The following is a 27,492-nucleotide window of genomic DNA, read 5'->3' as shown; positions in this document are numbered from 1 at the left end:
TCCAAGGCATTAAATGCGCTGAAAGCAAAATAATTGGTGGTCAATTTTTCCAAAACAATCAAATATGTGGGTGGATTTTGATGTGAGAGATACTGTACCACCACGTTTCATTCATTTTTATTTTTTCATTATTTAGCTAGCATTACAGTAGACTATATGTACTCGCTATCAAGCATGACAAGATGCAAAAATAATAATCGTCATAAAGGATGTGCCAACTATGACAGTTTTTTTTTTCTCTCCTGTAGATAGTTGAATTATCTTGATCGGCATCAGTAACATCACCTAAACCATGCATTATGTTGCCTTTCCTTATAAAGTTTCTGGCCAAGTGGCAAGCCACTCCAATCAATTGCCAAAGGCAATTTTTACTCTCATTTGACACTTGGCAAGCGAACCTTTTTTTAAGATCTACAAAAAGTCTGTAAAAAAATCACAGCCTGCAGACCTGTAAAAAAGTCCTTCAGAATAATGATTTCACATGTGTGCTACTCTTTCTCGTCTCATTATTATCTGCACTCATTCAGCATCCTTTCTTCTAGCTTTTCATCTGGTTTCACTCTTCATCTCCCTTTTCCTCCATGTCCACTCCTTCTGCTCTGTTCATAATTCGGCTGTTTCTCTGTGTCGTCCATCACGTCACCTTATCATTCTCCAGCGTTCACATTTTTCTTTTTTTTTTTCTTTTTTTGTCCTTCAAACGTTTGGAAGCATCTTCTCTCTCTATGCTAATGGCACAGGAGGGAGCCATCACCACAGTATAATGGTTTGGACACACCTGGCTTGAACTCCAGGGAGGATATTCAAATGATGGACACACAAGCTGTTTCATTTGCAGTAGAGATAAAGATAGATCAAAGAATACATGCCTTCAAAAACTAAACAACCAACATATGGAAGAAAAAGGCCCCTGCGTGTGAATAAATGTGCTGTCTTAATGGTTTACAGAGGGATTTTATGAAAAACATATATTTTCTTTTAATATATGGAAAAAGGCATAAAAAGCCCGGAGGTCCAAACAACAACAACAACAAACATATTTCACCTTAGGCTGAATGAAACTTAGCATTCATTCACAAGTATTTTCCTGTCTACACACTGTAATAAAAAATCTGTAGAAACATTTTTAATGGCAAAACAAAATTTATAAAAAAGGATTTCCTTCAACCCTAAAACACAACACAATGCAATGCATAATTTAAAATATGCTGAAAATGTAACTTTAATCACAGAGATACGAAGAAAGAAACAATAAATGAATTGGAAGGGGAAAAAATGCTGGCAACTGGAGAGTGGGCACTTTCCTAGTAGAACATTTTAATAAGATCACCCACTGGCAACAACTCGGCCTTCAAAACTCAGCATGGAATAAACTCGGACAATCTTATTAGTTGTTCTTCATGTATATTTCATTCCGAGAGGTCCTTGCTGAAAACTTTCCTTCCAAAATAAATAATGCATTTCGCCATTCAAATTATGTTGTCGGAGCAGTTTGCACTTGTTGAAAAATGTCGAAAAATATGCCAGTAGCTACACAGAAGGTTTAATAAAGCTTCCCCAAACAAACTGCCTGTGAATGCTAGCCGTTGTTATAGAGTCAGCTCTCATCTGTGTCTGACCGCCCACTCCAGGAGAAATGCTGAAGTGGATTATCAAACATGAGGTGAGGAGCATGAATCATCATCATTTACCACCCGCTTTGCTCCAGAGGATGGAACTCAACAGCTTTTATGCATATTGCATTTCTATATTAATATATGATGTATTTAAACACTTGTTTTGACATGCCATCATAACTTCTTACAACAATCCGACTATTGGTTCAAAATACAATTGCTCACTTGCTCAATGTCAGGCCACTGTTCTTTGCATGTCTTTCAGATTTGGTCTCTGAGCAATGTAATTATCTAAATAATGTACTTTAAAAACCACCATTGATATGGGTTAGATACAACGTGAGGGTGAGTAAATGATGCCAATCATCCAAGATGCAGATGAGTTTGCTTCTTCCCAGAAACAGATGTGAAGAAATGTAGCATTCAATCATTTGCCCACCAATGGATCATCTTCTACAGTGAATTGGTGCCGTCTGAATGAGAGTCCAAAACAGCTGATAAAAACATCACAATAATCCACAAGTAATCCACATCCTCAAGTCCATCAATTAACATCCAAAGAAGAGAAAGCTGTGTGTTTGTAAGAAACAAATCCATCAAGACATTTTTAACTTCAAAATGGTTGTTTCTGGCCAAAATGCAAGCACATAAACCATAATAACGCTCCCTTTTTATGAATATAACATTTAGCCTTTCGGATACATCTACTAGTTTCTTCAAATTACTACAGTATATAGCACATTTAAGAATTGTCATTATGAGGTTCTTACATTCACTGGAAATGTGTGTGTTAAATTACTTAAAGACAAACATTGGCTTTATCTAGCTAGTAGTGATTTTAACATTATGCTAAATACCTTTAAAGCAATTTATGTAAAGATGCAGATGCAAACACATTGATTTGCGATAGTTAAATAAAACTGCACTCACATTTTTTTACGTGTTTTAAGTATATCACTACGATCTCAAGCTTGACACTCTAAAAAGCTGTACAATTTCCTTGCAGCTGGTGGCTGAAGTGGATTCATTTCTGCATCACTTGACTTGGGCAGAGGTCACTATACCACTCCTGATGGAGTCTCCCTGTGTTTCACCCTCTTCAGCATTGGTGTCATGAGGAAGTTTAAAGAGCTTTTCCTTCCTCTGCCATTTCGCCACACTCTCAGTAATAGAGGTGAAGTGAACACTTAAAAAGGATAAGGCAGCGATCGCTGCAAATGCCCTAAAAGTGTGTCGCTGATTGTTTTAAGACATGCAGTGTTTTTATAAGACAGACCCCATTCAGTGCTTGGCAAGATTACAAATGATGTCATGCCACTAATCTATAATGGCCACCCGAAATCAAAATCCATCACAGATGATGGTGAAAAAAATAAACAAAAGCAGCGTCCTTTCCTAGACAAAACAACTGTAGAAACATTCAAATTCTGAACTTTCTACTCTCATCTGCGCTTTTTTGGAATTGCACTATCATGCTTATTTGCCCTGTTTAATAAATTTGGTCTTAGACTAAATGCAACTTAAAACAGCATCTGCTCAGCTTACAGCCCTCCTTTACATTACTTATGTGTACTTTACAGAAACACAGATAGAAGATGGTGGTAATATTTGCTATTCGTTTGTTCTAAATAATAAAAGGTTTGCTAAAAGCCAACAATGAATGATAGAAATAGAATGGCAAACGTTCAAGGAATTATTCTCCAGTTTCTTTGATAAGAGCAAATTTATACACATGATCTGAAATTAATAACATTAGTAGGATGTGGGGTCTTTTGGGGTCTCTATGCGATCTAATTACAAGAGGTCACGGGAAGCAGAAAATATGCATACCAAAGTGTCTCGGCTGACCATGTCTGAGCTGATCACCAAAAACACAATACCAACTGGAAACAAGAAAGTCCACTTCTAGTACTCTCTTTCAGTCCAAGTTCTGAAGACACAATTACAGCTCCAACATCTGTAACAGTAAAGTACCTTCTCCATCATAAACTGACTCTCTCTTCCATCTGCCAATTTCATTTCCTAATGGACATAGTGCAAATTGTTCAGGAAGAAGCAAACCAAGATCACAAACATTGGTGCCCCTCAAAACTGTTTTCTGTCCCTAACTCTGTACCTCACTAGTTATGTTTACATGCACTAATTTAATAAATTGTCAATACAATCTGATTTCACTGTTAACATGTGCATACTGTATGTATTCTAAACAAAACTTGAGAAGACAGTCAAATTCACAGACAAATGTAAAGGTAGCTACTGTAGACTAATGACTGTAAACCACCAGTGGCGATGCTATAGATGGACCACTAAAATTGATGACCGGCTGGGGTTCTGTCAAGAATTTGTTGAGGATAGACTGTAGAAGAGCCAACATCACCCCTCCTCCTGGAAATAAATCATCCAAAAACATCATAACCTCACACAAGAGTACAACATCACTGCCATGATCTGGAAAGCCAGACACATAAAGCTCTTTCTGAAGCAACAGAAAACGTTCCATCATCCTGCTTCACTTTTACAGATCCATCATGGAAAGCCTCATTCATCACAGTCTAGTTTCCTTCTGCCTCCTGCTCCAGGACCAGCATAGAGCAGGTGAGCTGCTCTGCTGGAAAGATCAGCAGCTGTCACCTACCATCACCCTGAGTTGCTCAAACAGGCCATACCGAATCACCTTGGACTTGTCACATCCTTGCCATTATCTTTCACCTGACTCCAACAGTACATGATGGAAGTCTATATGAACAAGGACCTCCTGTCATCAGGAAAGCTTCTTTCCTGAAGCCCTGTATGTCAGGTTATTTCAGGTCAGGACGAACTGAGATGAGGCACATGGTTTCAGCGACTGTCTAACCATGGAGATACATCTTATTGTAGATTACCTGTCATTTTTGTCAGAATCACCTGAATGTTTTTGAATGCATTTACATGTAAACACGGACTTCTGAAAACACTGCAGACCTGACTTTAGTTTGAAAGCTCAGAGGTTGCATTCCAATGTAAACAGAGCAAAACAGAGACTTTTGAAAACGATGGCGTGGCTGCCGAAATCCGCTCTGCGTATCCTTGATGACCGTGTAAAAAATAACATCATGCTTATTGTTGTACCCATAGATATGTATGCAGTTTACCCATGTGACCACTATAAGCACGTAGATGCATCAACAACTAAATAATAGTTAATATACAGTGCGTATACAAATCTATGGTTGTATCTGCATGAATGGTCATGTGACATGTGTTTTCAGTTATGTTGTGTGGACGGAGATCGTTTCTGAAATGTAGTGAGAATGCCAGTGTAGATGAACATCATTTTTATTCTAAAATGCCATTTTAAAACAGAGTTAATACATTTAGTTTTACCATTTTCTAATTCATTCAGCAGATCTCCGGGTCTGGCGATAGCATTTTTAGCATAGCTTAGCATACATCATTGAATCCTTTAAGACCAGTAGCTTCACGTTTAAAAATGACCAAAGAGTTTCGATGTTTGTCCTATCTGTTTTCATCATCTGCGAGTACAATTGTTGTTTTTTTGTATATACTTATGAGATTTAAAGTACACTACAAGTGTACATTCAATAAAATTAGCACACTTCATTTTCACTACTTTCAAGTTTATTTTTCACAAATCTTTTTTTTATTCTTTTTTTCTTCATTTTGACATCTATGATGACATAAAAACCAATCATTTTAATGCCAAATCTGTCACTTGACAGCCTTATATTTCATTACAAAAGAAAAGAGTGATTAGGACATTCTTCAAAATTTGACCTTTTATATTCCCCAGAAGAAATGACTTTGTAACGACTGGAGCGTTAATGAAAGATAAGAGCGTTTTCATTTTGGGGTGAACCATTCTTTTCAAGCACTGCAGCTGATCAGAATGCATGATCAGTGTCAGACTTTTATTCCTAATAAATGTGTGAGTGATCAAGGCCCATCGTGCTGTGTATGATTGATTAATCCATCAGCTCAGAGTGCTGTGAGCTCATCAATTTCCTTGCTTTATGAACACATCTCATCCCAAAAAAAAGCCATTAACCATATTTCCTTGCTTTCATTCCCTTCCTTTTAATCTGCACATGTAACACGGGCAAACTTATCTGCCTGTAATGAGATGTGTTTGCCAGAATGTTGTTCTCCTGGAATAGAAGCTTGATAGTCTCAGTGCAGGATGCCAGTATGACTCAACAGTCTTCACTTGTGCCATGTTTCAGATAGTTTGAGCTCAGTAAGCCATCAAACAGGCCAATTTTAGGCTACATCCACATGAAGCCAGAGCTTTCCCTATCCAATCTTTTTAGATCTGCGTCTACACAAAACATCAAAACAATGTAGTATGCATGCCAGACCAGTTCATGGTGCTGTAATTCTGCCACAGGGATAAACTAAAAGTGGAGAAAAAGACTTGGACTTGAAAATGCAAAGGCAACGTTTTCAGATTTTTTTTTTTTTATATATCAGTTTCTCTCTCCCAAAACACTGGATCCATGTGGACAAAATGCTTATATGATACAAATTGTATGCATATACAGTGAAACACGTCTCTGTGTGGACAGGGCCTAAGATGACATGTGATCATGGCTACTCACCATGCAGCCAGTCGAGTCCATCCTTCTGTCTGAAACACACTTAAAGTTTTTCCGGCACCCGCCGTTGTCTTTAGAGCAATCCCTCACTGGACCAAATGATGCGAGCAGATCGTCTACTGTCTCAAAATATGTGGACATGATGGCCTCTTCCCTAAAAGAAAAACACAGGAGAGAAATACAATTAGATATCATTACCAAACAAAATAGGTAATGTTCAAAAACATTTGATATTAAGTTTTTTTTTTTTTTATGCCTTTGAAAAGCAGTGGCAGCTGGTGGACAATTTTCTTGGTAAGGTGCCACATCCAACACTTTTAGCATACATCCTGGTATAATTTATCACGGTATAACAAAAGGAAAAGTTTTAACAATGGAATCATTTTAAACAAATCATTTTTGTTGTTGTTGTTGTTTTACCAAGGATTGAAGAGGATTCCCACAAAATAATTTCTTCAAGCTTTTTTCAAAATAAATGTTTTTTTATATATCTATATATATATATATCTATATATATATCTATATATATATATATATATATATATATATATATATAGATATATATATATATATATATATATATATATATATATATATCTATCTATATATATATATATATATATATATATAATTCACAATTTATTTATACAGTGCAACATAAAAAACTGTGAGAAGAAAAATAAATAAATACATCTGACATTTGTTTTCCTATAAATATATAAATGACCAGTCAAGATGCCATACTGTACCAAACAGGACTCCACGGAAATGCCACTATACCACCTTAATAACAGATCCTTTCAGAATTACTAAACAAAACAGATGATTACGAAAGCATATTAGTGATATCCCTCCTGGAACTCATAGAGATTGCATTGCAGCGCTTACATTAAAAAAAAAAAAAAAAAAAAAAAAAAAAAAGAGAATAATTAAATGTTTGCATGGAAGTCTATGAGAACAGTCTGGCCAATGCTAAGCCAAAGTGAAATTTCCCAAAAAGGGGTGGTACTCCAAGGAACCAATATCCAGATGCAGAACAAACAGTCTAGAATGGTCACAGTTGAAGTTGAATGTGAAAAACTAAATCTCTCCCTTTCACACTTGGGTGTTGCATTGCCCTATTGCCCTAATGATGAAACGGCCCCTATTGAAAACTGTCTTCTGCTTACCAAGGCTGCATTTGTTTGATCAAAATAAAAGTGAAATATTATTACAAATTAAAACAGCTGTTTTCTATTTGAATATATATTTTTATGCATGATTACGCCAATCTTCAGTGTCACATGATCCTTCAAAAATATTTTTAATATGCTTATTTTGCTGCTCAAGAAACACTTTTGGGAATGTGGGCGGTGTACAGATGTAAACGTATTTCCATTGCAGAAACTGTCCATATATTAATATTGCACATATGAATCAAGGTTATTTGTAAAGCGCTTTTCACATCTTTTCAAAGCAGCTTGGCATGCTGAATTACAATATTTTATATATATCAGTTACTGTGACACATTAATTGATATATGAATGTGTTTTCAGACATTGAAAAAGTAGGATGTATACATTTGCAGTTTACCTATACATACAAATTAGATCATGTAGAACATGCAGTTCAAAAATAATGACTTCCGCATGATGACAAAATGAGTAGCACCTTCAGCTGACACCCCTAATGTCCTTCTCTGTCCTCTGCACAACAACATTTACTCTGAGAGCAGGACATAATTGTAACAGGTGTCTGTTTTGTGGCAGAGACAAACATAAAATTTGTCACTATCCATCATTATTTTTCCAGCGAGGATGGAGCTGAAAGCACAAGGTCACATAAATATTGTGTGCTTTGCTGTTGCCATGACACCAGGCAAACATCTGTGGTGATCTATTGTAATATTTTGAAAAAAGAGAGAACAAGAAAATAATAATAAAAGATATTGAACTTTCAGAACAAGCAGTTTGTCCTGAGCAGTTCAATTGTCTGCTGTTTTTAAGAAAAATTCTCCAGCTCCTGCACATTCTTTGATTTTCCATCATATGCAAATTTGAACCCTTTCCAACATTGACTCTATGATTTTAAGATCTGTATTTTCACACTGAGGACAACTGATTGGCTCATGTCTAACTACAAAAGGTGAAAACATACTATTAACATGAAAACATGTACCATTAACTATGCAAATATTATTACTATTAACTACTTGTTTATTAGCATGCCTATTATTAACATATTGGCAAAACACATATTAATGCATTATTCTGAATTTTTTTTAGATCCCTCTAATGTTACCCCATATCTTAACTTAACAAATATCGTACTATTAATAAACATAAAATTAGAAGTTTATGTAGGCAAAAGTCGTAGTTAATAGTTAAAATTAACATTATTTTTTTTTTTCCTTCATCTTCATCATTTTTCCTTCATTTTGTTTTTCTTTGATGTCTTTTATTTTGCAGTTAGGCCTCAGTCATGTTCTGTCACATGATTCCCTTGCCTGTGCGTCATGTTCTGATTGGTTCTTCTTCTTCTACTAGTGTTTTATGGCGGTCTGATTGGTTGTTTGGTTCATGTGCCATGTTATGATTGGCTGTTTTAGTCAATGTGTCTTGTGCTTATTGGTTTATGGTCTTGTCATATGGTTCTAAGTTCTGTTTGTCCATTGGTTGTTTTTTGTCATGTGACCCTTCTTGTTTGGTACAAATAGCCCTCATGTTCCCATTATTCTTTGTCTTGTTTGATGTTGTAATGCTCACCTTCAGTGGACTCATTAGTTACATGTAGGCTATACTCTCAAAAAAGGTACTAACATAATACATTTTAGGTAAACTGATATTTGCCATTTAGGGATTTTAGCTATGTAGGCTACCTGCCCCTTTGGCAGCTTTGTACCCCTTTTCTCTGAGCATTTAAAGATACAGTATGACAACATCTGAATGTGTACAATATGATAAATTGGAGGAAAAAAATGTGCTCTTGTCATGGAAGTAGTTTGTGTGTGTGTGCGTGCGTGTGTGTGTGTGTGTGTGTGTGTGTTTTCTGTTGATGAAATCAATCTGACCTTGTGATCTGTTTTCATGAGGGTCATTGACAAATGATGTTAGGTGCTTGTATGTGTTCAGGTGCGTTTTCAGCTGGCCACAGTGCCATGTGCGTACAGTACATAAGTGCGTTCCTGGCCGGCTGTGTGGAGCAGGTGGACGTCTGCAGCTGTGACAGTCACTGGGGTGATTATTAGCGGTCCTCACTGGCCAAAGCATCCAAACTTCCTCTAACAAGATGGAACATGATTTCCCATGGCAAGAGCACTGGCATTGCCCACAGCCTGCCTGCTCGCATTACATGTCAGCCTAACAAGCTCTGCAGACAAACACACAGCAGCATTACAGCTGCGGCTGCGAATGACACCAGCATTAACATATAAGCAATTACAGCTCATTCAATAACAAAACCGGTCCATGAATGAAATAATGACTGTATAATGCATTATTGCTAATCACTTCACCATTTCATGTGTGTGTGTGTGTGTGTGTGTGTGTGTGTGTGTGTTTATATATTTGTAATGACTTTAATTATAGAAAATAATCAGTGTAAATATTTTACATTAAGTTATACAACTAAGCACAATGTTATTTTAGTATCATTGAGATACTGTTACAGTTGAAGTCTTTTTTTTTTTTTTTTTGTAGTGTGTTTTTGTCACTTCGTTAGTTTTTAATGTTTTTAAATATCTGAATAGTTTTAAGCATTTTTATTTCAGTTTAGTAAATTTTAGGACATAAATGTTATGATAAATGCTGCTTTGTAAACTAGCTTGTTTTTATATTTTATTTCAGTTTTATTTCAATTTTATTTCATATATATATATATTGTCAATGAACCATTTTTTGCATTGCCGCCTCAGTGGATATGAAACCGGTAAAATATTATTATCTGTATAATCCCTTTAATATTTTCCTGATTCAATCAGAGGCCGCAGTGGCACTAGATGAAAGCCATTTGTCTTGTGATGCATTGGAGGATGATATTGCTGTGGCATTTCATAACTGTGCCCGCTATTGACAGTTTTAATCATTCTCCCCCACCCCTTTCTTGTGATGTCTTAATTGAATTCGACTCTGACAGCTTGTGAGTGGCAACATCGCAACAATTCAGACTGCATTCTAATGCACACAAGCTAAAACAAACACCTGCCAAGAGACCAGCAGAAATGAAAGAATTGCTTTTTCCAGTCGTCTGGACCTCAGGAGAAATGTGAGCTTTATGTGAGTGGGTTGAAAGGGGTGATGGATGACTGTAAGCCTGTACCACAAGCAGAGAGTGGAGCTCTGCAGAGCCATTTTGTAATTAATGTGAAGTCTGAATTATTGATGGATGCCGGCAGCCAAAGCTGCAGCCCCTTCCTGAAAGGTGGGAGGCTGAGGAGTCGAGGGTCACATACATCCAGCTAGAGATTCACCTACCCAGACCTTACATGAGTAAATGTCTTCCCACATGCTGTAAAGCTATGGCGAGTTGAAAAAGTTTAAAAAGACACAAAATAAATAAAATTAATAATAATAAAAATGATCTAAGAAAAGTCTTTAGCATCTGGAGTGTCAATTGAAATAAGCCTTAAACTCAACAGTGTCTGTTTGCATAACAAACATGACATCACAAGCATTAACCCTCGATAATGTAAAATTAATAAATAATAAAAAGTTTAACAACATTTACAACATACAAAAACACTTTTTTAGTCTTTCTACTTAAAAATGTTGCATAAATGCAATGCACCAACTGCAGTTTCAATTATTTATATTATTTATGATTTTTTTTTTTCCCAAACAAAATCCAACACTGTTAAAAAATGCTAAAATATTAAAGATCTAAAGATTATTGCAGATTTAAAAAAAAAAAAAAAAAAAAAAATTTAATCCTTCTACTTTAAAATGTCATGTTTAATTCAATGTGTTACTTGTCATTTCTTTGTAATTATTTGTGAAATTTACAAGATATGTCTGAAAATTGAAAATTGTTTCAAAGTACAGTAAATTTAAATATTGAATACAAAGACAGTTGGATTATGTTTTGCAAATACATTTTTATTATAGTCTTTCTACTTCAAGATTGCATGTATAATTCACTGTGTCGCTTGCTGTTTCTTTTTTCATTATTATTATGTGTGAAATTTGCTAGCACATTGTTCAAAATAAGTCCGACACCAAAACAGTTCAGTGTATTTACTGATCATGGTAAAACATTTTTTTTTTTTTTTTTTTTTTTTTTATTAGCTACCAATAGAATGGATTTCCATTAATGACTGTGGTTGAGGAATGTATTATGGGTTGCATTTTCAGCAATAACTGTGGACGGGGGATATATTATGTGTTGCACAAGGCTAAAATAATTTAAGTATTGCATTTTGTTCAGACTTCAGTGACAACAATAAACTGGATTCTACAAAACCAGCTGCTTTTTAGAATAAGGCTAAAAAGAAATGTCCTGATATTTTGATTAGAGTAAATCACATGTGATCAAATAGTTTCAAGATATATTTCACAGTATTTCAAGAGGCTCAAACTGGATCCAAAGCACAGCAGCTCCAGAAGTAGATAACTTCATGCAGCCACTTAACAACAAGAAATAAATGACTCCCTGTCTACAGTGTAATGTTTGTTTCATGGAAAGCCATCTTCATGTCTGTGTAAGTGTATAGTTGAGGTGTTTTTGATTCATCATGTGCCTAAGGTCTGCTAATGAATCAAAGTCATTGTAATGCCAAGCGAAAATTATTATTGCCAGAACAATCAACACTAGTGGTGTATAATTTACCAATTTACTGATCCTAAACCTCCCCCTGAGTATAATAATCAATCCTAAATAATCATCATAGTCTCTCCGGGATCACTGATTTATTCAAGGAAGAATGAGAGTCAGTTCATGTTTATTTGCATAGCACCTTTCACAATACAAATGATCCCAAAGCAGCTTTACAGAGAAAGTATTAATGAGAGAGCAGAATGCCAAATATGACATAGGAAAGGTCCCTAAGAATAAATAATTAGAAATAAAAACTAAATAAATATTGAACATTTTTTTTTTTTTTTTTTTTTTTTTTTTTTACAAAAACAGGAATAGAGAGAAGAGTTATTTGCCTTTTATGTTAGTGTAAAGAAATCGCTTGGATTAGCTGTTGTATTATGCATTAACCTCCACTGCAAACAAAACACTACTTCGGCTTACTTTAAATAATGTATTATCTTACACATAAAGACACCATTATAGTGATTAGATTTCCTGTTGGTGAATATGATATACCTACCTGTCTTTTTCAATCCAGTTATTTCTTTAGTGATGCATCTACACTGTATGAGAACAACAAGAAGAAGACTTTGTGCTTACAGAAGCAGGATAAGTTTGAATTTAAGAATACTTATGCATAAAAAAGTTTGCTTATCTAAAAAAAAACAAATAACTTATAATAATAATAATAATAGTAATAATAGCAATAATAATTTGAGAGCTTATTTGATTATTTTGAGATTTACTCAGATAAGTGTGTCTCCTTAAAGCAGAGTTTCTCAAAGGAGGCTCTCATCCATACTGCTAAACCAACTAGACATTTGAGATAAGTCATTCTGCTATTTTTCTCGCTTTTCGTGACAATAATTAAAAGTGCTTTTGTTTGCTGATTGGCAAGCAGCCTATCTTCACTGTTCACATCTCAAATATGTGCTTTAAAGCATTAAAAGAATAAGACCTTCCTGACTCATACAGTACACTGCAGGTTTTAGACTGTTCTCCTCTTAAAATGGGACCACTGCAAATCTTTTTGACCAACCTTTAGGCTAGCATGATTAAGCACGATGGTCCAGAACACTTTTGTATAGTTTAAAGAACCTTTGTCTAATAAAAAGTTTCCATGGATGTTAACCCTCTACCTTTTGGGCCTCTTCATTTGTGGGTCACATTCAGTTACTTTTGGTCAAAAGTAGTATATTATTTTTATTATTATTCTATATATATATATATATATATATATATATATATATATATTTTTTTTTTTTTTTTTTTTTTTTCAGGAAAATCAGTGTAATACCAAGTTCTGTCATGAAAGCCTATGGTGCAGGCTGATGGTTCCAAAAGCAAACTGATGATATTAACAGAATTAAACTACTTGCTACAAGCTGATATATATATATATATACACACGTACGAGGGGACTTGATGATACTATGCAGTAGTTCCATGAGCTTTTAATTTTTTTTTTTTTCTCCCCTTAAAATTAACAACTTTTTGGGTACTTGGCCTTGGCATATACTTTGAGTGTGTGTGGGTGGGTGTGCTCACATAGCTAAGGTGACAACCTTTTCTTATATAGTGCTTTAAACAAAATAACCAAGTAAAGAAACAACAACAACAAGAACACAAAAAACAAAACAAAAAAATACATATTTTTTGGATCAAAATTACCATAGAGGCCATATGTGCATATGCAGTTAATTTAACACTATTATATTTTCAATCACTAAACAGCCAAGAAAGACTGTACAGTTTTTATTTATTTATTTATATATATATATTTTTTTTGCTTTTGCTGGTAAGGCCTATTTACATTTCAACCTTAATTATTTCACACAATATTGTTTTCCTTTTTTCTCTATTATAATACAGGTTGTGCAAGGGATGGGAGTTTTCAACTGTTATTACAATCTGAACATTATGTAGTTGATTTGGCAGTCATTTATTCTTTATGAGAATGGCATTTCCACAGGGTGCTGGTGAAAGGGGTTGATGAGGGTCGCAGGCTGGGCTAATGGGAATTCATACAATGTGTGGCCCCACTTTGACACATAGAGAGATGGAAAGGTCTTCAATATCAATGCCAGTAATCCATTAACTTTTAGAGTTAATTAAAGACAAACATTTTAATGGCTTTTGGCATTGATGATGTAGGCCTCTCCTATGAGAAAATAGTTGAAGGTACTGTACACACACACACACACACACACACACAAGGAATATCATTCTCACCACTGTGTACTAATTTCTGATCCAGGTGAAGTCACAAATGCAAAGACAAAATTTTTTAACTGGAATGAAAATGTCGCCAATGAGAATCAAATGTGAAGAAAGAAGTTTAATTTGTGGATTATAATCATGAGATTCTAAAAGAAAAACTCCAACTCCATCACTTTATCACTTACTAAAATCTGAGTTTTGGTTACCATATCCTTAATGTATGCGCTAAAACATCACACAGTAAAAATAAATCAATTTCTCCAACTGTACGTGAAGATATGCATTATTGCATTTTATTAATTTATATATAAACATGTTATAAATATGTATTTATTCTCTCACAGAGAAGTAAATGCATAAAATAATCAAACACAATAAATTATCAACTAACTGTGTTATGATATATATATATATATATATATATATATATATATATATATATATATATATATATATATATATATATATATATTAGGGGTGTAACGATACACGTATTCGTATTGAAGAGAAATATAATGATATGCGTTCAACAAGGTAGCCCAATAACCCAAACGACGTAAAAGGCAACGCCCCTGACACTCCCGAAGAAGAAAAAAACACCAACTTATATGTTTATGTTAGGGTACTACTCAGTCAGGCGCTCGCTCACTCAGTACGCGCTGAAGGCTCGTTGCAAAATGGCCAATGTGTTTAACATACCAGAAAAAAGAAGATCCTCCAGTAACCAACAGGTCTGGTGTTTGGGTGCACTTTGGATTCCCTTTAAGCTATAATGGTGATGGCAAGAGAGTGGTGGATAAAAAAAACAACGGTATGTCGCATCTGCAACATGACAGGGTACACCAGCGGGAATACAAAAAAAAAAAAAAAAAAAAAAAAAACACCAGCGGGAATACTTGAAACATGTCAACTCATTTACGCTGACATCACCTTATTGTGTCAGTATCTGGGAAAAGACGAAAAAAATGAGAAACAAGCACGCAACAAACTATCCCTGCAGCATTTAGACACCGGTATTATAGCTTACAGGGAATCCAAAGTGCACCCACACCAGACCTGTTGGTTATTTTAGGATCTTATATTTCTGGTCTGTTAAATGCATTAGACATTTTGCAACGAGCCTTCAGCGCGTGCTGAGTGAGCGAGCGCCTTAGGGGCCGTTCACATATCGCGCCTAAAAACGCGTGGAAAACGCTAAGCGCGTCTTTCTCCTCCTTTCCAAAGAGCTCGGGCAGAAGCGCTCATGAGGCGGTGCGCTTGCAGCATTCTGAAAAGTTGAGATGTTTTTACATTTTGCTGTATCTAAAACGTACCGAACCGAACCGAACCGTGACATCAGTGTATCGTATCGAACCGAACCGTGAATTTTGTGAACCGTTACACCCCTAATATATATATATATATATATATATATATATATATATATATATATATATATATATATATATATCATCAATAAATTGGCTCACTTTCACCGCAACTTTAGATCACTTTGCTTTTTGTGTACTGCGTGATATTGTCTTTCATAGACCTCACAGTAGAACAACAAGAAAATCATGTGTAATTCATGCCGCATGTCTGTCACGGTCTATTCCACACCTCACGTTCTCTTCTCTTATGTTTCACTCTGTCAGTTCCTCCTCCTTTCTGGCTGATTCTGTTTAATCACTGTTCAGATGTAATCTGTATTTCAGACTTAATGAAGAAGTAATGATGCTCCTCCATTAAACTGCGGGTGTCGTGGTGAGCGGCTCTCCCAGTCTAATCACACGTACGGCCCTCCTCCGGCTCGTCTGTTCTTCTGGACCACGACTTTCCTCTGATAAATTACAAATATAATGAAAAGGAGAAATTGGTTCTGCGAGAATACCTCGATTTTTATCCTCTAGCACTTTAACTACAATTATACACAAATCACCATGTGTTCAAGGAGCCAACAACCTCATCTGTTAACTAAAGCTCAAATGATTCAAAATATTTTGTTAATTGAAATAAATATGAAATGAAATAACATTTTCACAAAAATTACTAAAATTACAAAATCTAAAATGTAAATAATTATATTGATAGATGGATGTTGTGTACAGTGTAATGTTACACTGCATCAAACCATTCAACCCACCAGCCAAAGCACATCAATTCTAATTAACAAGAAAAAATAAAGATAACTTCAATGAAAACAGTTAAAATATGTGAATTTGCACAAAAAAAAAAAAAAAAAAAAACCCTTGACATGCCATTGTAGAGTCATCTTGCATAAAGCATTGACAGCAATTAGGGGTGTAACGATACGCGTATTCGTATTGAACCGTTCGGTACGACGCTTTCGGTTCGGTACGCGGTACGCATTATGTATACCGAACGGTTCGTTGGAGTAATTAATTATATTTGAAAAAAAAAAAAAGAGAGAGAAAGAAATATAATGATATGCGTTCAACAAGGTAGCCCAATAACCCAAACAACGTAACAGGCAACGCCCCTGACACTCCCGAAGAAGAAAAAAACACCATCTTATATGTTTATGTTAGGCTACTCAGCAGGCGCTCGCTCACTCAGTACGCGCTGAAGGCTCGTTGCAAAATAGCCAATGCGTTTAACAGACTAGAAATGAGAAGATCCTCCAATAACCAACAGGTCTGGTGTTTGGGTGCACTTTGGATTCCCTTTAAGCTATAATGGTGATGGCAAGAGAGTGGTGGATAAATAAACAACGGTATGTCGCATCTGCAACATGACAGGGTACACCGGCGTGATTACAAAAAAAAAAAAAAAAAAAAACCAGCGGGGATATCTGGGATATATGCGTCAGTACTATCTGGGAAAAGACGAAAAAAAGGAGAAACATGCACGCAGCAAACTATCCCTGCAGCATTTAGACACTATAGCTTACAGGGAATCCAACCCAAACACCAGACCTGTTGGTTATTTTAGGATCTTATATTTCTGGTCTGTTAAATGCATTAGACATTTTGCAACGAGCCTTCAGCGCGTGCTGAGTGAGCGAGCGCCTTAGGGGCCGTTCACATATCGTGCCTAAAAACGCGTGGAAAACGCTAAGCGCGTCTTTCTCCTGAGGCGTCTGTCTTTGCTAAGCAACAATGACGTGCTCTCTCCATGAGACGCGGAAATTTCAGCGAAGGATAAATGGATTTGCAGCTCTAAAAATCGCTTGCAGTAGCTCTGCTACTGAATTTATTTCAAAATTGCAATCCATATACAACTATGATCAGCTGTTCCTTCATCTTGGCTGAGCTCTCAACGTTGTTACGGGAAAGGATGAAGCTGATTGGTTGGTTCTTGTCACATGACCCGCGGTGCGCTTGCGGCATTCTGAAAAGTTGAACCGAACCGAACCGTGACATCAGTGTATCGTATCGAACCGAACCGTGAATTTTGTGAACCGTTACACCCCTAACAGCAATATCAAACATTCAACTACACAAGAAATGAACTCTTATATTACAAACCGTTTGTACAATTCTAAATAGGTAATTTATTTCAAACTGAGCTCCATAAATTGAAAATAACTGTGCATGCATTCAACTCCAACAATAAACCACAAAACCGAAGGACAAGAGAAGCATGTGGACTACACAGCAAAAACAGATGATGTTGCAGGTTTCTACATCTGCAGTGTCTTTGTAGTCAAACAATGCGGTGTTTAACGTCTCAGATGGTGTCTGACACAGATTGTCTAAGACAATTTCTCTCTACGGAAAACTGCTTTCATCCGCAGCTGTTCGAGCCGTGCTGAGGAACGGAAAATGTCCAACTCTAAATGTAATGACGACTTGATAGCTAGGACTGTAACTGTAGCTAGTTGGGGACAAGTGACCACTGTGGTGCATCGATAAGAATGCAATTGGATGCTGTAAATCTCTTTGATGGTTTTATTGACACTCAGCAGAGGATTATCTGTCTTCATGTACGTACAGTAGGTGTGTGTGGTTCTACAATAAACAATAAAAGAAAGAAAATATCAGAATACAAATAAACAACAGTGCTGACATGATTCAATTAGCAAAGGTAATAACTTGTAATTATTATACATTTCCCTTTAAGTAGCATTAGCTGCTTATACATATCAAATAACCAAAATAAAATACCAGATAACACATTATCTTCTTATTGCCTTAAAGAACTGTCTTCATACTGCTAGTTATCACTACTATCAAACCAAAAAACCTAGGTCTCTACTTCTCAACCATAATTACTCTCAGATAAAAACTATAAAGTGTCAAGTGAGAACACATATAAACACAATATTAATATAAAAATAATATTAATAGGCATTAACATAATGCTAGCGAACTTTATGCTAACATACTGCATTTCAATAGAGTATCTCAGAATAAACTCTTAACAACCCAAGGCACCGAAATACACATACGTAAACATTTAGATCAGGGTACTCACATGTCTCTGAACGCACACATGCACAGATATTGACATGGAAGACATCTATTCACCTCAGTAAATTCTACAATGCGTTTACCGGCCAATCTCACAACCAACTCAAAACGAAACTAAACTGTTAGCGCTAAAACTGTGTTCTCTCTGTGACCCCGAAACGAAGCCGCTGATTGGCTAATCCCCATAACAGTAAGTCCTTCTTCACAGCCGCCCCCAAATTTGCACAGTCAAATTTGCTGTCCCATAGAAGGACTGTTGGTCTCAGGTGCTGTCTCAGGTATGGCAGGAAGTTGAACAAGACGGGCAACTGGCCTGATGTATTTCCTGTCGTTCACCTGGATCTCCGCTGTCCTTATCCTCCCATCTGCACCTGGGATAACCTTTGTGATGCGACCAATAGGCCAGAGCGCCCTCGGGAGCTGCGGATCAATGATCATGACGACAGTACCAGGTTGTAATGGGGCCACGTCTTTCTGCCACTTGGTGCGCGTTTGCAGGGCTGGCAGATAGTGCCTGATAAATGCCCTCCAAAATTGGTCGGCAAGGACCTGTGTATGCCTCCAGCGGCGGCGGCTCAACAGCTCGGACTCAGGATACAACACCTGGGGCAGTGAGGGGTCGGGCCGCCCCATCACAAGCAAATTGGGGGTTACTGGATCAGGGTCCGCGACGTCACTGGACACATACCCCAAGGGCTTAGAGTTTAGGATGCCCTCGATCTCAATCAGGACCGTGCGCAGGACTTCTTCTGTCACCGTCTGCATCTGAATTGTTGCATACAGGGCAGCTTTGATAGATTTTATTTCCCTCTCCCATGCACCACCAAAGTGAGGGGCACTTGGAGGGTTAAATCTAAACTGGATCTGATGTTTGGCCAGTTCTGCCTGTAAAGTGGGGTGCAGTGCCTTGAAAGACTCATGGATTTCCCTCTCACCTCCTCTGAAATTCGTGCCCTGATCCGACAGAAGCTCCGCTGGTTTTCCCCTGCGTGAGATAAATCTGCGGAGGGCCATCAGGAAGGAATCCTGGTCGAGACTAGTCAGGACGTCGATATGGACTGCTCGGGTAGTGAGGCACTTAAATAGTATACCCCAACGTTTCTCATTACGCCGTCCGATTTTGACCGTGAAGGGCCCGAAACAATCCATTCCGGTAGAGAAGTAAGGAGGCTTCATCAACCGCAAACGGGCGGGAGGTAAGTCTGCCATTTGTGGCACTGCAGGCTTCGCTCTCCATCTCCGACAATCAGGACAGGAGAACTGGTGCCGCTTCACAGCTTCTCTTCCACGAAGAATCCAGTATCGTCTGCGAAGTTCTGCAAATAATCGCTCTGAGCCTGGATGATGGAGGTCTCGGTCAGCATCTTGAATGATAAGTTTAGTCACCTGGTGAGCTGGATCCAGAACTATGGGATGAATGGCTTCTGTGTCCAGCAAGGTAGTCTGACGCAATCTGCCTCCAACCCGAATCAGCTTCAGTTGATCATCATATTCAGGAGCTAATGTAATCAAACGGCTGGTGGAAGGGACGGGTTTTCTTTCTGAAAGGTGTTGAAAGTCTTCCTCAAAGCAGTCTAACTGAACTCGTCTCAGTAGGTCTATCTCAGCATCCTGATAGTCTTGTGCAGATGGCATTGACTGACTACCTGCCGCCCCATGGCGGAACCTCACAATTGCCTCGATCATGTCCCTGAAACCATTGAATTGGCTGGCATCAAATAAGGGTGGAAGAGGAACGGTGATGATGGAGCCGCAAAATGTGGCCTTGCGAAGCTCTGTGGCATCCAACTGCTCAGCCTGTGGCTTAGTAGGCCATTGCTGAGGTGACAGGCGCAAAAAGGCTGGGCCATGGTTCCACCGGCTCTCTCCTGCCAGCTCCCTCAGGGTCTTCCCGCGTGTAATGTCATCTGCCGGATTACTTTCAGAATCCACATACCTCCATGCTTGAGCATCAGTCAGCTCCTGGATCTCAGCGACTCTGGTGCCCACAAACACCTTAAACCTGCAAGAGTCTGACTGAAGCCACGTTAGAACCGTGGTGGAGTCTGTCCAAAGCACCACTCCATGTAGTACCAGGGTTAGTTCACGCTGCAACAGCACTGCTAGCTGAGCTCCAGTCATCGCTGCACACAGCTCTAATCGAGGTATCGACTGTTGGCGCTTGGGGGACACTCTCGACCGTGCAGTCAGAAAGGCCACCTCCACCTTACCACCTGAACCCTCTGTACGAAGGTACGCAACTGAACCGTAAGCTTTCTCAGATGCGTCACAGAATATATGAAGGCTTCTGACAGAACTGGGGTGGTCCAGAGGGGGACTTGTGTAGCACCGTGGCAAGACAATCTCTGGAAGGTGTTGCAGCTCATTCTCCCAAGTTAGCCAGGCCTTGAGGGCATCATCTGGCAGCGACGGGTCATCCCACTCCCTCTCTTTGTTCCATAGGTGCTGCACAATGATTTTGGCCCGCGTGGCGAAGGGAACGAGAAAGCCTAGCGGATCAAAAAGCCGTGCCAGTGTACTATAGATGTTCCTCATAGTCGGTGTGGGACGGTCAGTGACGTTACACTTGTAGGCCAGAGTGTCTGAGGCGCAAAGCCATCTGAGTCCAAGTGCAAGCTCCTGTGGATCCTCCATTGACTCTGTGAGCCATAACTCGCTGTTCTGGGATCTTGCTCCTTTAGGAAGGTGACTGATAACTTCGGGAACATTACTAGCCCACTGACGCAGCTCAAACCCCCCTGAGGCCAATAACCTATTCAATTTGTCAACCAGCTGTCTTGCTGCTGTAGAGGAGGAGAGGCTCTGTAAGTGGTTATCCACATAAAAGTGGCGCTCGACGGCCACCCGAACATCCTCCTCTAGCTGGCTGTGGTCTGTCACATGCTTCTGCAGTGCAAACGTTGCACAGCAGGGGCTGCATGTTGTTCCAAAGGGGAGGACCTGCCACTCATAGACGCCGGGTGGTGCCTCTTTATTCATGTCCCTCCACACGAAACGAAGCAGAGATCTGTCTTCTGGCAGTAACCTGATCTGATGGAACATGCCTTTTATGTCGCTGCTTATAGCAACAACATGCTCCCTGAATCTCAACAGGACACCTAGCAGGCTGGAGGTCAATGTTGGGCCTGGCAGTAGAAGCTCATTTAGGTTGTAGCCCTTGTATACAAAGGAGCAGTTAAATACAAGCCTGTTTTTTCCATTATGACTCACCATGTGGTGAGGTATAAACCAGGACTCTCTTGATGTGCTCAGATCTTCCTCTGCTACCTTCTTCACGTACCCCGCCTGTTCCAATTTCAGGATCTCTGCTGCATAGGCTGATGCTCGTGTTGGGTCTTTCATCAGACGTCTCTCAGTGCTCCGCAGACTCGCCAGTACAGCATCTTTGGGGGCGTGGAGACACGGCATGTTATTAACACGAAGCAAGGGGGTGGCGTAACGATGTACTCCGTCGACTTCCACCCTCACTGTCTTGGTTTCCAGCATGCGAACTGCCTCTTGATCTTGCTTTGAGCGGACCACTACCTTCTCACTCCTGAACGGAAGTACATCCATTTTCCATAGTTTCTCCACGTGATAAAGGAGCTCTGCAGAGGGTGACTGTGTGGATATATGCAGACACTGCTGCGGCTGAAGATGCTGTCGGATGATCTTGGTTGGGCCCTGAATAGTCCAGCCCAACTTGGTCTTTACAGCAGCTGGTCCGCCAGGTGGACCCATACGAACCGGCTCTACTGGGGTGATCAGGTGCGTATAGTCTGACCCAATGAGGACCATGGGGTGAACGCATTCCAGTGTTTGCAAAGGAAGTCCCCTCAGGTGCTTATATTTGCGCTGAAGAGTCTTCACCGGTTGTGAATGCTCTGCAAGGCCCAATTGATCAGCAGTAAAGGCTCTCCGGATCTTGTAAGTCTTTTGGGGGTGCCTAGCAGGAGAAATTGAGAATGAGACCGACATTCCTTGTAGAACCCTAAGATCCTGGCGCACCGTCCTTAAAGCAAGGTTCTCTGACTCCCCTTTAAGTTTAAGCTCCTTAGCGGCGGCTGGAAGTAGCATCGTGCGCTCTGACCCATCATCCAGTATCGCGTAGGTCTCCATGGCATGCTGTCCATTGTGTAGCACAACCTTTGTCACCTTTAGGAGCACCTGACTGCTGCCAGACGGCCTATCAAGATAGAGAACTTCATTAGCAGTACTCACTAAGCATGATGTGTTCTCTGTGGCTGGTGTCACTATGGCTGGTCTAAAGTTAAGGTCATGGAGAGCTTCCAGATGTCTGCCATTACAATTCTTGCACCTGGCCTTAAGTTTGCACTGTGCGGCCTGGTGACAACGACCACAACGCCAGCACCGCCTGTTTTTCTTAACCCAGTCTCTCCGCTGCTCAGTGGTTAACCGGCTGAAGTTAGTGCACTGGTTCAGATAATGCAGGGCGTCGGTACAGTATGGGCAGGGTAGGGCGACTTTGCCTTGTGGATTGGCACTGGTAGATGAGAATACTGGGACAGTCGGGCAACTAGAAGATTGTTCAGCTCCATGGAGGACTGTGGTTAGCCTGCCAAACTTTGAGTCCTTCCGTCTATCCCTCTTACTGTCTGGGTTCTCTTGGGGTCGGGACTCATATCCATACTCCTGAATCTGCAGCTCAAACTCCAGCCAGCGGGCGAAGTCTAATAGCGTAGGGACACGGATGCTGAGGGGATGTAGGTATCTCATAAACCCAGACCGCAGATCTTGTGGAAGCTTGGACATAAGCCTAGTGACATGAGACCCACACTGAAGCTCAATATGACCTTTCTCTCCAAGCTGGTCGAGCATGCCAACCAAGGCTCTCACCCTGAGAGCAAATCCTTTAAAGGCAGTGATGTCCTGACTACGAATGTTAGGCGCCTCCATCAGATCTGCAATGCGCCTTAATGCTAGCTGGTGAGGTTGCCCATAATGCTCTGTTAATGAGGCCATAGTGTCAGTGTAGGGTTGTGTAGAGTTGGTGTATGAATCTGCGATAAGGAGCGCTTCTTCAAATTTGAGATGATCAACTAAAATCTGATATTTAAACCTCTCCGTAGCATCATGGGGGAGTAGATTTTCCAGGGAGGTCTTCAGCCTAGCAAACTCACGAGGGTCCCCTCTATTAAAGTCTGGGATGGTGGGTTGAGGACCCCGATATATGTACTCTGTTGCTCGGCGAGTGTGAGAGTCCTCGTGTCTCGTTTCATTAGCTACGCCTGGCTCATGAGGAACTAAAGGGGGTGATATCTGTGGACGGACTTGTGGATCCGTTGGTTGGTGTGACCTCCCCATCTGACCTGATGCAACCCGATTATCATTGCCAAATGCCGGCATTCCAGGAAGCTGCTCTTGAGTGATCCCCATCTTCTTAAGGCATGTCATTAGTTCTGCTACTAACTCTGTGGACAGTGTGGTAGTGGATAGCTGTGGCTTCTCCTCATCATCTGCCACTGGAGGGGGGGGAAGGGGCCAGTCTTCATCGTCCACTTCTACTTCACTGGGTACCTGGACAGGTGCTAATGTGTTATGGACCGTAACTTGTGTTGTGGGCCTTGGTGAGCTAATGGATGCAGCGTGCACTCCCGACTGCACGTGCGGGCTGCGCTCCTCGGGGGAGAGCGCAGTGTGTTGTGATGGATCTGGGCCTCTTCTTGAACTAAGCTGTGTTTGCATCTCCATTATGATAAGTTGAAGTCTTCGGTTATCCTCCCTAATCTTTTGCAGCTCATCTAATATTTCAGGTGAAGCCCCTGAGTTTACTCTGTGAGACAGTGGGTTTGGGGTGCTCTGATAATGGGGTCCTGAGAACGCTGAATCTCTGGGATACTTAGGGCGAGCACCAGTCTGATTCCACTGATCATAAAGCTGGGAGGTGCATGTTAACAGCTGATCGATCCTGTCACCACCATAGTAAGGCTCCTGCATCTGATGGGGGGGCTGCGAGGAGAGTGCTGCAGCCGGGGAGGGTCTCTCCACAACAGGCAGGGAGACTTCATAATCAGCAAACCAGGCTGGCGGACGTATCTGACGTCTCGGGCGGGTATCAGTAAGTGGCGTTGCCTCCTCTCTCGCATATGGGAACATCCTCACGCACAGCGGTCACAAACTGAATCCGGCTCGAAGGACCAAAATTGTAATGACGACTTGATAGCTAGGACTGTAACTGTAGCTAGTTGGGGACAAGTGACCACTGTGGTGCATCGATAAGAATGCAATTGGATGCTGTAAATCTCTTTGATGGTTTTATTGACACTCAGCAGAGGATTATCTGTCTTCATGTACGTACAGTAGGTGTGTGTGGTTCTACAATAAACAATAAAAGAAAGAAAATATCAGAATACAAATAAACAACAGTGCTGACATGATTCAATTAGCAAAGGTAATAACTTGTAATTATTATACATTTCCCTTTAAGTAGCATTAGCTGCTTATACATATCAAATAACCAAAATAAAATACCAGATAACACATTATCTTCTTATTGCCTTAAAGAACTGTCTTCATACTGCTAGTTATCACTACTATCAAACCAAAAAACCTAGGTCTCTACTTCTCAACCATAATTACTCTCAGATAAAAACTATAAAGTGTCAAGTGAGAACACATATAAACACAATATTAATATAAAAATAATATTAATAGGCATTAACATAATGCTAGCGAACTTTATGCTAACATACTGCATTTCAATAGAGTATCTCAGAATAAACTCTTAACAACCCAAGGCACCGAAATACACATACGTAAACATTTAGATCAGGGTACTCACATGTCTCTGAACGCACACATGCACAGATATTGACATGGAAGACATCTATTCACCTCAGTAAATTCTACAATGCGTTTACCGGCCAATCTCACAACCAACTCAAAACGAAACTAAACTGTTAGCGCTAAAACTGTGTTCTCTCTGTGACCCCGAAACGAAGCCGCTGATTGGCTAATCCCCATAACAGTAAGTCCTTCTTCACACTAAAGTTGCTATCTAGCCAGTATATGACTACAAGCTGCTCGCAAAACTACCTGCTTTGCTGCACACAATACACCAACTACAACAAGTAAGAGGGGGCTATGTAAAAAAATACCTCTCAATGGTACCTTCTCATGTCTGAGATATTTAAAATAAAGAAATATAAGGCTGGTATGCATAGTACAGATGAACAGACAGACTGAAAAAAATAAATAAAATTATATAAATCTCCTACAGACCAGCAGGCAGAGACCCTCATTAGCGTTTCGCAGAAAACCGTGGTGGAAAAACACGGTGACTCAGAGCGTCGTGGGATGTGGGAGCATTTTTCATTGAATTTATACCTCTACTTCAACTAAATCAATAAAAGAGCTTGACCTCTAACCACCACTGTACAAAACCGGTTGGCATTTTATGAGTCTGGGCCAAAACCGATTTACGAATCCACCAGAGTTTCTGTTATAGATGGATTAAAGCAGAATAATGCCAACAGCTCAACAGCATGAGGTTATATTTGACGTGTGTCTGTAATGAGCCTCGCTTCGCTTTCATAGACACATGATCATAGAATACAATCAATGTTTCTCTAGGGATCCAAATGCTGGATAATCTATTCAATGGAAATAGCTGTGAAAGCTTAAACAGCCACTTGAAATTCATCAGTCAAAATGCTCAAATCAATTTACTTCCTTGAACAAATGATGCAACTTAATGTCACCCTGGAAAAGGGGAACACATTGTGCTATTTTTGGATCATGACAATAAATATGTGTCTAAATGTTCTGTCAGTTATATTAAGTGACTGACAATGTATAACTCTACCATATTCTAAAGATAAAGTGTACTTTGCCTGTAAGTTATCAAGTACCAAACATCAGAATTATATATGTGAAATGCTAAAAAGCAGCGAGCCCAATCTTTGGTTTATTTGCAACTTGGAAAAATCATTTTTAATACAGTCAGTGTACCAAAAACAAACTACTAAAAAGACAGAATAAGAGAAAATGTCTTGAGTTAATAATGTTAATAATGTGATGTCTTAGCTTAATATGGTGGCCTTTTGCATAAAATATGTATCTATTTATAGTTATATCCATCTGTTTATCAACTTTGTAGATTAATACAATATTTTGTGCTGTTAATTATTCATAACTTTTATGAATAATTGCTTTTTTTATGTAGTGAAAGCTGCATCTTCCATACAACTCTACACAAGGATAAAACTGTATCTAAGTGTAGGTCATTCATTAGGAGTCACATGGGGTGAGTGTGATATCAGCTGTGAAGCAGGTACGCTGCTGACTGTTTGACTTATTCTCCTTGTCGGCGTAAGACTAATGAACTCCTGTGCTGTTAAAAACTGCTCAATAAGCAACTCTGGCCAGCGTGCAACACTAATCGTGATGCATCCTCCACCGTATGTCTGTGAGCAGGACGGTATTTAGCTCTGCCTATGCTGCATTTGCTCTTTAATGGGACACAAGCTTATTTATTCTCCTCAGGCAGCGGTTGAGATCTGCTTGCAGATGATGAGAGATGTTCAATCTGTTTGCAATGTCAGGATGGACATAATTCACCTACTGTAACTGCAATGCCACACCGTTATTTTTCAAATCAGCTCTTGCGTAAATCTACATCAGTTTTGGAGATTTTATTTACTCCTAAAGTAGAGAAAACCATGAGTAATATAACAATATTATATTTATTGTTATATCTTAATACATTTCTTTCAATGTGAATGCATTCAAAATGTGAAACTCAACTCAGTAAGAAAATATAAATGTATAGGAAAATTTTGAAAATCGAGATTAGTTCCATTAATCAATTCATTTGATAGTAATCAATCAATCAGATAATCAATGAATCAATCAATCAATACGCACATACATGTATGTGC

At 39.2% G+C, this 27,492-nt stretch overlaps 2 protein-coding genes across 3 annotated transcripts in view; both read right to left on the bottom strand.

Annotated features, from left to right (window-relative positions):
- Positions 1-27,492, bottom strand: part of LOC127957904 (astrotactin-2-like) — a 489,389-nt gene that overhangs the window by 134,515 nt on the left and 327,382 nt on the right. The window contains exon 11 of the mRNA XM_052556604.1: positions 6,212-6,362. Coding sequence (XP_052412564.1) covers positions 6,212-6,362 — 151 coding nt within the window. The remainder of the gene's footprint in view (positions 1-6,211; positions 6,363-27,492) is intronic.
- On the bottom strand, positions 17,984-25,591 carry LOC127957901 (uncharacterized). Of its 2 annotated transcripts, none has more exons than XR_008153890.1 (2): positions 18,618-25,591; positions 17,984-18,151 (listed from the first exon to the last, which is right to left on the bottom strand). XR_008153890.1 is itself a non-coding variant. In XM_052556602.1 (2 exons), exon 2 carries the CDS (start codon positions 24,707-24,709, stop codon positions 18,842-18,844), a length of 5,868 nt encoding a protein of 1,955 aa, XP_052412562.1. In that variant the 5' UTR covers positions 24,710-24,928; positions 25,395-25,591; the 3' UTR covers positions 17,984-18,841. The 2 variants fall into 2 exon arrangements, 1 of the variants encoding a protein (XP_052412562.1); XM_052556602.1 differs by having other exon boundaries at positions 17,984-24,928; positions 25,395-25,591.

This window comes from Carassius gibelio, chromosome B5, assembly GCF_023724105.1.
Source record: "Carassius gibelio isolate Cgi1373 ecotype wild population from Czech Republic chromosome B5, carGib1.2-hapl.c, whole genome shotgun sequence".
Classification (NCBI taxonomy): Eukaryota; Metazoa; Chordata; class Actinopteri; order Cypriniformes; family Cyprinidae; genus Carassius; species Carassius gibelio.
This window is presented reverse-complemented; position numbering and strand designations above follow the sequence as displayed.

Excerpts from the sequence above, each read along its gene's own strand:
- LOC127957901 (XM_052556602.1), bottom strand. The coding sequence starts at position 24,709 with ATGTTCCCATATGCGAGAGAGGAGGCAACGCCACTTACTGATACCCGC.